The 15,061-nt window shown below is 32.8% G+C and overlaps 1 protein-coding gene across 2 annotated transcripts; it reads left to right on the top strand.

Annotated features, from left to right (window-relative positions):
- The first annotated feature begins 6,275 nt into the window (after positions 1 to 6,275).
- Positions 6,276 to 13,319, top strand: LOC114394535 (DEAD-box ATP-dependent RNA helicase 53, mitochondrial-like). Of its 2 annotated transcripts, XM_028356146.1 has the most exons (9): positions 6,276 to 6,757; positions 7,924 to 8,051; positions 8,193 to 8,604; positions 9,921 to 10,019; positions 10,211 to 10,435; positions 10,893 to 11,054; positions 12,282 to 12,540; positions 12,568 to 12,774; positions 12,858 to 13,319. In XM_028356146.1, the coding sequence occupies exons 1-8, from the start codon at positions 6,416 to 6,418 to the stop codon at positions 12,750 to 12,752; spliced, it is 1,812 nt and encodes a 603-aa protein (XP_028211947.1). In that variant the 5' UTR covers positions 6,276 to 6,415; the 3' UTR covers positions 12,753 to 12,774; positions 12,858 to 13,319. The 2 variants fall into 2 exon arrangements, with proteins under 2 accessions (XP_028211947.1, XP_028211946.1); XM_028356145.1 differs by having other exon boundaries at positions 12,282 to 12,774.
- Positions 13,320 to 15,061: the final 1,742 nt, after the last annotated feature.

Genomic DNA, 15,061 nt, shown 5'->3' with positions numbered 1-15,061 from the left:
GAAGCTAGCTTGGGATGTTTCCATGAATTACATCAACAAATTCTCCATATGAGAAATTTTTTTTTCTTCATATTGATTGTAAGGGTGTAACTTTTGTTCCCACCAAGAATTTTCCATGGAATAGAGATGACAATTATTATTGAAATTCTCTCCTCCACAAAAATCATAATTTATCGGTGGTGGGTGAATGACCCCTAATTATATGCTTTCAACATGCTCAGACCACCTCTTTAAAATATCTTCCATGGGTCAAGTTCTTCTAAGGTTCCACCCTGCAAGCATAGACTCACAAGAAAAAGATACTTCTTCTTTTTTTATCATTTAAATTTTAAAAATTAAGGAAAAATAAAAATTAAAAATAGAATATCCAAAATAGCAAGTACAAAGAACAAAGTCATCGGCAACGGCTCCAAAAACTTGTTGATGAATTGGCAAGTGCACCAATGCGTCCCAAGTAGTAAAGTTAAAACGAAAATCTGAGTATCGTATCCACAGGGACTTTGTTTGTACTTATGTAGATGAATATTTGATTAAGAAAAAGATTTAGAAAGATTGTAGAAAAATAGTAATTTAAATTGACATAAAAGTAAATCAAACAAGAGGAGAAATTAAACAAAAATTTAAATTAAAAGACAGAAAAGATGAGAAAATCCAATAGTATTGTAGAAGGAAATTCAGAAGATGAGAATGTTGGAAATTTAGCCTACCAGAGCTATGCTTTGCTGTAATGTTAATGATTTTTCTCTATTTATAATTGTTACAATTTACACTTGCATCTACTAGTATACTCTAACTTTGGTCCCCCGCATGAAAGAGTGTAATTTATCTATTTTCTCTCCCAAATCTCTTTGTAGAGCTAAAATAGTAAATTGCATTAAGAATAGAGATGTATAGTAGGCTAAACAAATATCAACCTATCCCTAGCGATGACTTTATTTAGATACCATTTCCCAATTCTATTAGAAAATAATGTTTCCCAATGCTACCCCTAAAACTTACCATGCAAATGGGTGATCAAACCACAAACAATAATATTAAGCATAAGAAAGAATAATGCAAATGTAATATTCATAAATAGGTAGGAAGAGAAATTACATCAAGAGTAGTTGACTACCAAGTTTCCAACAAAGGGGATTTAGTCTTTCATTGTCATGGAGACTTTACAATTGGAAAAGGGGAATATTTAAGTAAAGGGGGAACAAATAAGAAAAGGAATGGAGGGAAGGAATGACTCATAATGTTTGTTTCTCCTTTTTCTAGCCTTTGCCTTCTATAAGAAATTGTATTCTCTTGGAATTTGTGTCTTTTCCTTCTTCTTTCTTCTTCTTTTATAAGTGCAGATTGGAAGACTTCTTGTACTAAGCCCGCCTTTACTTTTCTTAATTAGTCATGTTTTCCTTAATTATTATACTTGTCTTACTTATTCTTCTTTCCTCAATTAGTTTTCTTTCCTTAATTAGTCATGCTTTCCTCAATTAGCTTGTTTTTCTTAATTAGCTTTGATTTCCTTAATTAGCTTTATTTTACTCACTAAGCACAATAAATTCATCACTTTTAATATTCTTTGCACAAAAACTTATATATAATTTAACCTCAAAATATACTCACAATTAGCAGTTATTAGCTTACTAGACGTCACGTGAGCCATTGGGTCATTTATGGTACTTTTGACATATATTCATTTTTCATATGTTATATGCTTATGTGTTTTTGTTTATTTTTGCAATTTCTATAGTTTTGATTTGTTTTATGCATGAATATATTTTGGAAAAGTTTATTTCGTGGATATATATATATATATATATATATATATATATATATATATATATGAAATCAAATACATAATACTATGTTTCGATTATGAAATTTTATATGAGAATTTTATTCATCATCGTATCATATTTTGATCTTGAAGTGCATAATATGATTTATTCTCATATGATTAAGTTTTATGTCTAAGTGATTTTTATATTTTGATTAATTATGGATTAGTCACAATATTTATAATTTTATTAAAATTATATATTAAGTTGTTTAAAGATCATATAAGGAATTATGCATAATATTGTGATTAATTGTATTTTATATAATGAATTTTATCCCACAATAATTTTTTATTATATTTGTATAATTAATTGGGATAAAATGACATATTATTTTTCATGGTTTACCCACAAGAATCATGAGACATGTATAATTTGTCAATTTTATCATAAAGTAAATATTTGCGATAAAAAACAAATTATTTTCATGTTGTACCCGTAAATCATGAATTTGAGTATGAAATTTTATTATTTTATCATAAAGTATAATTGTATCTTATTGAATTAAAAATTTTGCCCGCAGACAATTTTTATGTCACAAGATTCAATTTCTAGTATGTTTACATTGGTAACACATATAATTAAGGTTAATATACCTCAAATTTTGACATAAGCCTTTGGATTAGTGCAGCTTCTCAAACTAGTAGTTTTTCTGATATTCAATGTGATGTTTCCGAACTCAAAGAAGATAACTATAAGATATGGAAGGAGAGAATTCTTCTGTAATTGGGGTGAATGGACATAGACTATCCTATAAGGAAAGACAAACCACTTGCAATCACTAATAAAAGTAACCTAACAGTTGTTATGCTATATAGGTGGTGGTAGCGATCCAACCGGCTCAACATGATGTTCATTGAGACCAAAATCTCGGCTAGGATACGTGGTTATGTAAACCAGCATGGAAAGGTCTGAGACCTTCTTAAGGCTATTGATGACCAGTTTATGACTTCAGATAAGGCTTTAGCAAACACCCTGATCATGAAGTTCTCCTCTCTTTGGCTCACTAGTGTGAAAGGTGTATGTGAGTACATAATGAAAATGCGAGATATTTAAGCTCAACTTAAGAAACTGGAGGTTGATATGTCTAAGTCCTTCCTAGTGCACTTCATTTTGAACACCCTTCCATCGGAATATGGACCGTTTAAGATTTCCTATAATACACATGAGGACAAATGGTCTATCAATGAACTAATGACCATGTGTGTTTAGAAAGAAGAAAGGCTTGTAATGGAGATGAGTAAGAGTGCATTGCTGACAACTGTTTGTGGGAAGAACAAAGCAACTAAGTCTCAAGCTAATTAGAAAGGGGAATGGTAAAATACCACCTCAAGCTAATATTAAGAAGGTGACAAATTATTTCTTTTGTAAGAAGAAGAGACACACGAAGAAGAATTGCCCCAGATTCCAAGAATGGCTTGAGAAGAAAGGTAAATCAATCTCATTAGTATGTTATGAATCTAATATGGGTAGTGTTAATATTAACACATGGTGGATTGATTTTGGATCTACAATCCATATTGCAAATTCTTTACAGGGTATGCAAAACCTAAGGAAACCAATGAAAGGTGAGTAAAGCATTTTATCTGGCAATAAGCTAGGCTCACTTGTGGAGGCTATTGGAACTTGCATTTTAACTTTAAGTATTAGCTTTATTTTGAAATTAGAAAGGACCTTTTATGTGCCAAGTTTTTCTAGAAACTTGATTTTTGTTTTTCGACTCATACCTTTAATTTTAAAGACACATCGTTTGATGTATTTTATAATTATGAATGTGTTGAGAATGGTATCTTGTCTGATGGTCTTTATTTTCTTGGTTTACAAAATTATTCCACTTATAGTTAAATGCATGTTCAAACTAGTATTAAAAGGTGTAATATTAATGAGAATTCCTCTATGTTATGGCATCAAAGATTAGGACATATCTCCATTAAGAGGATTAAAAGGTTAGTGAAGGATGGGGTACTCAATACTCTAGATTTTGTTGACTTTAAGACTTGTGCGGACTGCATTAAGGTTAAACAAACCAACATGTCTAAGAAAGGTGCTAACAGGAGTTCAAGCATATTAGAAATAATTCATACTGATACTTATTGTCTAGATATAGATGCATGTGGTCAGAAATGTTTTATCACCTTTATAGATGATTATTCACGATATATGAATGTTTATTTGCTTCATAACAAAAATGAAGCATTGGATGCGTTCAAAGTCTTTAAAGCTGAAGTTGAGAACCAATGTGACAAGCAAATAAAAATAGTGAGATCAGATAGAGGTAGAGAATATTATGGCAGATATACTGAGAATGGACAAACACCTGGTCCTTTTGCAAAGTTTCTTCAAGAACATGAGATTGTTACCCAGTACACTATGTCTGGTTCTCTAAATCAGAATGGTGTTGCAGAAAGAAGGAACTAAACATTATTGGACATGGTATGGAGTATACTTAGCAACTCCAATCTTCCTAAATCCTTGTGGGTTGAAGCACTAAAGACAACAATGTATATATTAAATCGTGTTTCAACCAAGACTGTCCCAAAGACACCTTTTGAGTTGTTTAAAGGTTGGAAACTAAGTTTGAAACATATGCACGTTTGGGGTTGTTCATCTGAGGTGAGAATATATAACCCACAAGAGAAGAAACTTGGCCCGAGAACTGTTAGTGGGCATTTCATTGGATATGCCGAAAGGTCTAAAGGTTATAGGTTTTACCGTCCATATCATATTACTATGATTATGGAATCAAGAAATGTCAAGTTTCTTGAAAATGACTTGATTAGTAGGAGTGATCAATTGAGGGACTTGGATTCTAAAATTGATCATATAGAATCTCAACCTTTCACATCAAGTGAAAGATTGGTTGTAATTCATACCCCTCAAGTTCAAAGGGATGATGAATAACAAATGATTGGTATTCCACAACCTATTACTGATATCCAGTAGATCAAGTTGATCATTAAATTCTTGAAAATGATGAACAACCAGGTGAACAACATGATCCACAAGAAAATGTTGATGCAGAATTAAGGAGGTTTACTAGAGTAAGAAAATCAGTTATTCCTAGTGATTATATTATATATTTGCAAGAATCTGACTATAATATTGAAACTAAAAATGATCCCAAAACTTTTGGTCAAGCCATGAGTTGTAAAATTCAAATTTATGGTATAATGCCATGAAGGATTAGATGAATTCCATGCAGAGTAATGGAGTTTGGAACCATGTATAGTTGCCTAATGGGGCAAAGGCCATTGGATGAAAATGGGTCTTTAAGACCAAAATGGATTCATTAGGAAACATTGAGAGATACAAGACAAGACTCGTTGCTAAGAGATTTAATCAAAAAGAAGGAATTGATTACATAGAGACTTTTTCTCCTATATCTAAGAAATATTCTCTTCATATTATCTTGACATTAGTTACTCATTTTGACCTTGAGTTGCAACAAATGGATGTGAAAACAAATTTTCTTAATGGTGATTTAGAGGAGGAGGTTTATATGAAACAACTTGAAGGCTTCTCCTTTAGCAGTGGTGAGCATTTGGTTTGCAAGCTTAATAAATTGTACTAAATTATTTATTTTTATTATAGAATATATAATAATTTCTATTAAAAATTATTTATTTTCAAAAACTATTTATATTAAAATATTTGTATTTTTTTACAAAAATATATTGTACTAAATTGTTTTTCAAATATTTTTTCTATCATAAATCCTTTTCCTATTGGATATTATTTTTAGCCTTTTTATATATTACTAACAACAAAGTTGACTAGACGTTTTGTCATTTTAAAAACATTTACTTTGTGTTGTATCTCTTTATGAAGAAAAATAATGTTGATGTGTATAGTAGCAGCATTGTTAGGGCATCGAGTAAATAAATGGTAACTTAACAAATTTAAAATATTTTAGTATAACTTCAATAAAAAATTATATTTTAAATCATTTAAAGAATCATGTTTAATATTCTTAAGTTAAATAAACAAAATTGTATATTTTAACATGAAAAATAATGTAATAAAAAAAGAAGTATAATTTACTTTAACAATACTAAATTAGACAAACTAAACTTTATATTTTGACTTAACACAATATAATGTAATGCTTTCATCTATCATACACAAACTGTTAATTATTTAGAAATTATGCCGTTAATTATTTAGAAATTATGATAAATATACTTTTTAAGATAATTATTAAAAAAAATAAACAAACTGTTACGCACAATGAATAATAAAGTACATTTAATTTAATCCTACGGTAAGATAATTATCAAAATTCTTTTCTCTATTTTTTATAATAAAATATAATTTTTAAGTTAATTATTTAGAAATTATGGTAAATATACTTTTTAAGATAAATTAACAACTAATTTATCCTACGGTAAAGTACATTTTTATCGGATTATAATTTATAAATTACATCTACAAAGTGAATAATAGACTCGTCCACACAGGATTGACCCCTAAAACCCTGAAAGCTAAAATCCCTTCTCCGAAGCATTCGAGGGTTTATCACACTCTTATTCTCAAACTCTTCGTCGATCAGACGAAAACTGAAAACCCCAAACTTATTCATCAATCTCCACTACATGATGAGTGTGATTCTCAGAAGATCCTCTTCCGTAATCTCGCGCCGCTTCTTCGCCGCTCTCGCCTCCGTCGAGCCGCTTCCTCGCAGGTTCCCCGCCGACAGGCACGGTGTATCCGGCGACGGAGCCCGGACCTTTCACGCGAATCCCGGACCGTTGAATTTCCGAGCTTCGCCGGTTCCTCGAGCGGCGCAGTTCGCCGTCGAGCGCGATTACTCCAACTACGAGGAAGTTAGCAGCGCGAACAGCGACGAAGGACTCGAGATCGCGAAGCTCGGGATCGCTCCGGAGATCGTGGATGCTCTTGCCAGGAAAGGGATCGCGAAGCTCTTTCCCATTCAGGTAACGCCTAATTATATTCGCTGTGTTCTTCAGTTTTCGTTGGAAATTTGTGACTTTCTTTTTTGTTATTAGGTTTTATGCTTTGTTAATTGTTGTGGCGAGGTTGATGTGTGATTTTCTTTCTCTTTTATTTTTGGTGAATTTTCGTGTTTATTTTGGTAAAGGGAAATGATAAGTAACTTGAAACCGGTTGTCGGAAAATTTTACGGAATCAGTTTACTAGTAGAAAGTTTTTTCGTATATTGCAAGGACATTTTTAAATTTGAATATATTATTTTTAAAAAATATTATGTTAAACAAAATATCATTTTTATTACATAATAATAATGAAATAATCAAATTAAGTTCCTTGAAAAGAAATAAAACATAACAGAAGGTGTTTTCATTTTTAATAATGAATATTTTATTAGATGTAACGAAAAATAGAGATAAGACTTTTGATGTTAAGGAGGAAATTATTTAAAAAGAGATATAATTTCTGTATCTATTTTTTTGATATGTAGTGTGAAAATTCAAATTTAGAAAAGAAACAAATATCTTTAATTTGATATGGTACGTCAAAGAAAATAACTTTTGAACATGCTCTTGTTTAAGAATGAACACTCAAATTTATATTTATTATTATTATTATTTATGGTGAAATGATTTTACTTACATTCAGGTAATTTGTTTTTTTATTTATTTAAATTTTGTTTGAATTTGAAATAGTTTGGTTGAAAGAGAAGGCATATGTTTGTCTTTGTAGAAATCTTGCCATAAGTTGAAAATCAATTCTCACTATATTTTGTGCTTGGGCTATTCTTTCTTAGTAGTGGTCGTAAACAGCTGGACTGAAATGAGTTGATTTACTTCCAGTTGGTCCAGATATTTATTTTATTTACTCTTTGGTTGAAAAAGAAAGCAAATGTGTATGTTCATAGAAATTTCATGAAAGACACTTGTTGCTATATTTTGGGCGTAAGCTACTGCATTGTTATTAGAAAGCTGTGGTGAAATTAGTTGATATATATATATATATATATATATATATATATATATAGAGTGCAAAGGTCTGTGCTCACAGAAATTTCAGGAAAACTAATTTATGCCATATAAAACTGCTGTTTAGAAAAATTATTGTCTTTGGTCATGAGTCTTGAGATATTCAATTATTGTTGTTGTTGTAGAGAGCTGTGCTGGAACCTGCGATGCAAGGGCGTGATATGATAGGTCGAGCTAGAACAGGAACTGGGAAAACTCTTGCTTTTGGGATACCCATCTTGGACAGGATCACTCAGTTTAATGCTAAGCATGGGTACTTTATATTAGTTACACTTACATCTTACTTGAATCTGTAGTCTTATTTTTCTGCTTGAAGGAGGATTAGGTAACCGGTAGTATATAGTCTTGATTTGCGTCTTTAACTAAACAATTTTTTTTTTATTGATTGTTGCAGACAAGGAAGAAATCCTTTGGCTTTGGTTTTGGCTCCAACTAGAGAACTTGCGCGGCAGGTTGAGAAGGAATTCAATGAGGCTGCACCTAACTTGGCCACAATCTGTCTTTATGGGGGTATGCCCATCCAGCAACAAATGAGGCAGCTTAATTATGGCGTAGATATTGCAGTAGGCACGCCTGGTCGAATTATTGATCTTCTCAATAGGGGGGCACTGAATTTAAAGGATGTCAAGTTTGTTGTTCTTGATGAAGCTGATCAGATGCTTCAAGTAGGATTTCAAGAAGCTGTGGAGAAGATCCTGGAAGGGTTGTCTCCAAATCGTCAGACTCTTATGTTCTCAGCAACAATGCCATCTTGGATAAAGAATATTACCCGCAATTACCTGAACAACCCCTTAACCATTGATCTTGTAAGTACACTAATCTGTTTTAGGCTCCAGGAAAAGGCTACTGCAGTTTTCAAATGTCATTTCTGTTGGAATTATGCAATCTGCTAAAGCTTAAGATTTGTGATCCAACAGTAAATAAATTTCAATTGATGAAATCTTCTTGCGGAGTACTCAGATTTTAGTGATTCCCAAAATTGAGGTAAAAGTTTAGAGTGTGCAGAAAATTCCCATGATAAGGGCTAAAACTTTTAGTGTCCAATTGTGATGAAATACAAAGAGTAGGATATATTCTATGAGTAACTCAGGTATATGGATGAATAAGTTCACACCATCCTAAGGATATTGGCCAGCGGTACCTTTGAGATACAGAACTAAAAGGGTATCTCCCCTTCTTACGTTCTTAGGGATTTGTGCAAGAGACACAGGGAAATATAATAAAGTTCCTAAACATTTTTTGGAAAATCGAAACAAATCAATTCATTGGTGAACTAAGGCAGTTTACATAGTATAGGAACAACCATTCTGGTGTGGTTATTTATTCTGGATACATTTTATTTTACCAGAGAGCATACTAAAGAATCTTGAAAAAAGTGACATTGAGGCATGAGATTACTTGAAAATTACAAACACAAATTATTCATATTATATTTCCTTCAAAACTGCTTCTGAAACTGGCATATTTGGTTGCCTCTTCACATTCTCTTGAATGCTACTGGGACAAGACAAATGCATGTACTGAACTCCAGTAGTTGGATTGTGGACTCTGCTGTGTCCACAAAATTAAAGTGAAGAGAGTGAAGCTTGTAGCAAAAGTTGTAGGCTAGCTGGGGTAACTTTTCAGCAACAATTTTACTGTACATACTATATAGATGTATATATCATGTGTGTGCATATGTGGGTGGCAATGTGTGTGTTCTCAATCTTCAAAAGAAATTGTAGCTTTCTGCATTTATGTATGTATGACTATTTTACTGGACATGGTTATTAAAATTAAAAAGTGATTCATTATATGGTGACTCTTAACATCTGATTCTGATTATTCTATATAATTTTGGAATTTATGCTGCTGCATGAGATCTTCATTCAATATTAGTTTGGTGTTTAGGTAAATCTGATGGATGCTATTGATTTCTTGTCTCTTGACATCTAGCACACGGAACTGAACTGTACTTGTTATATACACATTTTTCCATGATATTTACTTTGCAAGAATGAATAGGAAATCTCGTAAAAAAAAGGAATCATGAGTAAATAAGAATGCTTGAGATTAATGTGCTGTATCCTTATATTGATTGGTATTTGGTAATAAGTTAATCAGGAACTTATTGGTGCCATAGGTTGGAGATTCTGATCAGAAGTTGGCAGATGGAATTTCGTTGTACTCTATTGTGTCTGATTCGTACACTAAAGCAGGAATTCTTGCACCTCTGATAACAGTATGAATTCAGATACAATCTTTTCTCTTTATTTTTTTGCATCAGCTATATTTGTGGTTTTCTTATCATTGCTATTTATTTATAAGCAGCTATTTTAGTTGTTGTTGTTTTTACTAAAATGATTGCAATTTAGTCTGCCTGGTCTGTGGACAGGCTTCTATTGCCTTTCCTAATGGTATATATTTTGGTAGGAACATGCAAATGGAGGAAAGTGTATTGTTTTCACTCAAACGAAACGTGATGCTGATCGGTTATCATATGTCATGGCAAAAAGCCTTAGATGTGAGGCCTTGCATGGAGATATTTCACAAACTCAGAGGGAAAGAACTCTTGCTGGCTTCAGAAACAACAATTTTAATGTTTTAGTGGCAACTGATGTTGCTTCACGTGGGCTTGATATTCCCAATGTTGATCTTGTGAGTTCTGGTTTGCTACACTTTCTTTTTGAAATAGTTGTGTTATATTGTTCTGTTACTTGTTTCTTGATTAAGGTTCAAGAAAAACTCTTATTTTCTATTTGATGATTCTGCTCCTTTGTTATTACTGTCCTTCGAATATTTGATACTGTAAACTAGGGTGCTGTGTTGTAATGTTTGGAAGGATTTTGGTGGGGGAGGGGGGCGCTTGAATATGTTTGGGATACTATTTTGGAATTCCTTAAATTTTGAGTATGAAGGAAAATTATGGGGTAATGTTCACTATTATCTGTTTCTGTTTTATTATTCTTTTCACCATTATCTGCTTTTGTGTGTATCTTGTTCACTCTAATCTTTTATGCCTTTATGTGTAATATATTGTCATTTCAAACCCATTGACATACACTGTTATTCAAGTTGTTTGTATGTAAATTTTTTACTTGGTTTCCTCTTACAGGTAATACATTATGATCTTCCCAATTCATCAGAGATATTTGTTCATCGATCTGGACGAACTGGCCGTGCTGGGAAGAAAGGAAGTGCCATTCTTGTTTTCACACAAGACCAATTCAGGGCCTTGCAGACTATTGAGCGTGATGTTGGATGCAAATTTACAGAGGTGATCTTTGCTTCCTTTCCATTTCCATCCTTCTATCTTTCTTACTGGAAGATGTCTTCATTATTATTATTATTCTAGTCCCTTACTACTCAAAGGTGGCTATCCTATTCTCTTGCCATAAATCCAATCCAGTTCACTCCGAAGGGGGATTTGAATGTGCTGCCTCTCAAAATTAGGGAACTTTGTGGTGAATATCCTTATTTTGTTATTAGTTCGTGATTGAATCAAGGAAGGAAGTCTTTAATTTGACCAAGGTTTTCCACTATCGCTGGGTGCCAACTGCCAAGTGCCGATAAAACTCAAGTTGATGAAATTCTTCATCGAGTCTAGTACTCTTCTATATCTTTGTTCAGCCGGCAAACTGGTGTCCGTACATACAGCAAGTGTGGTGTTCTACTCATTAAACTTGGGTAGATTATGCAGGATGTTATCTTGATGAGTGCAAAGGGTTATAATATATGTACATTTGAACCCATGTTCAACTGTCTAGGGTCTTCTTTGCCTTTGAGGCTCATAACACCAAGTAGGACGAGATGAAGCTGCAGATTTCAGACTAAAAAACCTTGAATGATTAAAATATGATGGCATTTGGATAGTACACTTAGTTTTGGTAAAGGACTAGGCTATGATATTACTGCAATGCAGAATACACATTTCCTTATCACAAAATTCTATGAATTTCATGCTCAATCACACGATGCATACATATACATCTATAGTTCTAGGTTGGGTTAAGTAGTATATTATATTGAAATATAAGTTAAATCTTGTATTAAACCTGTTAGTTATAGCCTTATAGGTTGTTCTTTGATGGTGAAGGGTATAAGGTTAACAGAAAGTATTTGTTGTAAGATGTTAAAAGTTGAAACCTAAAATTCTAAACTGAGTTCGCTGGAAATGATCTGAGAAAGGCTGAAGTTCTTTATGCTCATCTTTGAAGGCTGTAGCCAGCATATTCTCAACTTCTAATGGAGCAGCAGGGGTTCTTATGTTATGAATTCTCATTTTAACCAAATTGGATTAACACAAAATTGAGTCTTTGTCAAACTGATAATGCCTTGGTGAATATTTTTTGATCTCGATGTTTACTTGGTGTTACAAATTACAATTGTACTCTGTGTGTTCACATGCTCTTTTACTTAAGATGTGAAAGGTCAAATCCTTCTGCTATAATTTTTTTTCTTGACACCTTGAGTTTCTTTGACTCTTCCTATTCTTGTTTATCAGCTACCAAAGATTGATGCTCCAAGTGGATCAGCAGAGATGTTTAGTGGCATGGCTGGTGGTCGATTTGGCTCTATGAGGGATCGTCAATCTGGAGGTACAGGTTTTGGTCGCAGTCCTGGATTTGGTCGTTCTGGGAGTTACGGTAACTCTGGATTTGGCCAATCTAGTTATGATGGCTTTGGTTCTGGTCAAGCTCCTCAATTTGGTGGAAATTCTCGCCCCGGTGGAAATTCTCGGCCCAGTGGTTTTGGTAGTTCAGGTCAATCTGGTGGTTTTGGTAGTTCAGGTCAATCTGGTGGTTTTGGAAATTTTGGGTCAGGTCAATCAGGTGGTTTTGGAAATTTTGGGTCAGGTCAATCTGGTGCATTTGGTGGCAGAAAGTCAAACCAAAGCAGCACCTTTGGTAATTCACATGGTAGTGGTTTCAGTGCTTTTGGGAATGACCCAAATAATGACAGTTACAATAGATGAAAGCCGTTTTAACTTCAACTTGGTAAGTGCACCATCTTCATTTCTTGATTGTTTAATTTTGGCCTCTTGCACAGTTTAGTTTACTGTCTTTATCTAAATTTTCAGGCACTTTGTGATGGAAAAGGTTACGGCATAAGAATAATACATTCTATTCTTTGGGGCATTATTTTTTATTGGGATAAATCTTTAGCTCAAACTTAATTCTAGTGTTATTCATGGCAAAAAGAAGGGAGAAGGCTGTATCATCTACATGTTCCACTTCTGCCAATCTTCTGTGTGGCTCATTATTTTGCTTTGTTCGGTTGGTAGAATATGACTATGAAAGTACATGTGTATGTATATGCCTTGGAAATTTTGTAGCAGCAGCTTTATAGATGGGTGATCCAACTTTTTTAGTACTTGTTCCTCAAAATTCATAATATTTAGAAACAGGTAGGCGTCTGCTGTTCGTACATATTATTATCATACAAGGAAATTATCGTATTCTAATTGATGTAATATATTACGAACAATTTGTTTTTGGTTGCGCCGTGGGTCACTTCCGGGAATGAATGAAATATTAAAGAGAACCTCGATAGGTGATTGTATAATTGTATTGCATTAGGCACCAAAATTGCTGAACTGCATTGAATCATCTAGATTGCTAAATGGATAATTGGTTGAAGTTGATGGTCAACAATAACTTGATAATTACTTCTTTTTTTTTTTTTCCTTTTATCAGTGACCTCCTCTACCCCGACATATATATAAATAAACAAAATATATAAACATATCGGTAACCAAATTCACACGAGTAAAAGGTTCACAATCACTTCACTATTATCAATTAAAACTTATTAAAACATATTCGGCTCGAAATAAGATCATCAGAATTTACATAGATATTTTATTAAATCAGTGAAATAAAATAAAATAGATTAACATTATGCAATTAATATAAAAACTTATGTTCAAATGTCATATTCTATCAGAGCGTTGTGTCTCGACGTCTTTTAGCATAATGTTTCTTTAAGCAATTCACCTAGTCATTTGCTCCCCCAAACACAAAGTTCAAGATCATCACAGGATCCAAATACAAACCAACACACGGGGAGTGAGTTATCACATTCTTAACTAATAGAGAAACAAGACAGCTAGATATACATATCATATAAACCAAATAAAACTTACTTACACGTAATTCACGTAATTCCACCACTTTGTCATTCAAAGTTCACTTTTCATCCATCAATCACACTTTTTAATTATCAATCACATTACACAAGAATCATACGCTCTGATCAAGACATAATAACACATCAATTACATAATAAACAATTCTTGTATTGTCTTCATGTGATTCCTTTTTCTCCCTCCACGAATATTCTCTCACAAATTCCAACGGTGAAAGTGTGCGGAATTGAATTTCGAACAACATATCCAAATTTCATGAAAATCCAACGGTTAACGAAACTGGGATCGTAGTTTTACCGAAACAGTTTTGGATTTCTGCGGGAAAATAAAAGACTACAATGCGAAGGGTTTTCCTCTAAGCTCAGACATGATTTTGAAATTCCCAACGGTGAGAATGTTCGGAATTGGATTGCAAACGTGTTGCTAAAATTTCACGACGATCTAACGGTAAATGAGTCCGAGATCGTCATTTTTCTGATACATGTTTGGTAGACTGTGGGGAAAAGAAAGAGTTTTGAGTGAAGAAAAGAGAAAAACGAAGATGAGGGGAAGAGGAGACACCTGACTTGACATAACTATTTATACCTAGGGTACTCAATGTATTATTTCTTCTATATTTATTTATTTATTTACTAAAAAGTTTTTTAAATTTATTTATGAAAAATTGGAATGTTACATTATCCCCTTGCAATTGAATTGTTCCAAAAGTCGGAAGGAACTTTAATCACTCCCTATTTCGTTAAATGATAAATAACAACGTAGATGTTTAATAAACTTTGGTTTGTTGTGAACCACAAGACTTGGCAAATTAGAAAAGGTCGATCACGTATCTAAAAAGGAAGTTTTACCTTTCGTGTCACTCAATTCTTAACTCAAATCACAGTCTAGTCTTATGATTTTTGAATTCTAATAATTTAAATTTTATCATTATCTAGGCTGAATTAAATATACTTTAGCTGATTATTTGTACAGTTGACTTTAGGTATTAATCTTATAATAGATGTATAAAGGTGTTATCATTTGTATACTTTTTTTTTTTATGTACAAAAGACTTTTGAAACTATCTTGATTTGTGTCCCTCCTCCTTTTCCAAAAAAGAATAACTTTTTATAATTACATTAAACTAGTTGTGACTT

Source organism: Glycine soja, chromosome 18, assembly GCF_004193775.1.
Source record: "Glycine soja cultivar W05 chromosome 18, ASM419377v2, whole genome shotgun sequence".
NCBI lineage: Eukaryota > Viridiplantae > Streptophyta > Magnoliopsida > Fabales > Fabaceae > Glycine > Glycine soja.
Note: the sequence above shows the minus strand (reverse complement) of the source record. Positions and strands in the feature narration are given on the sequence as shown.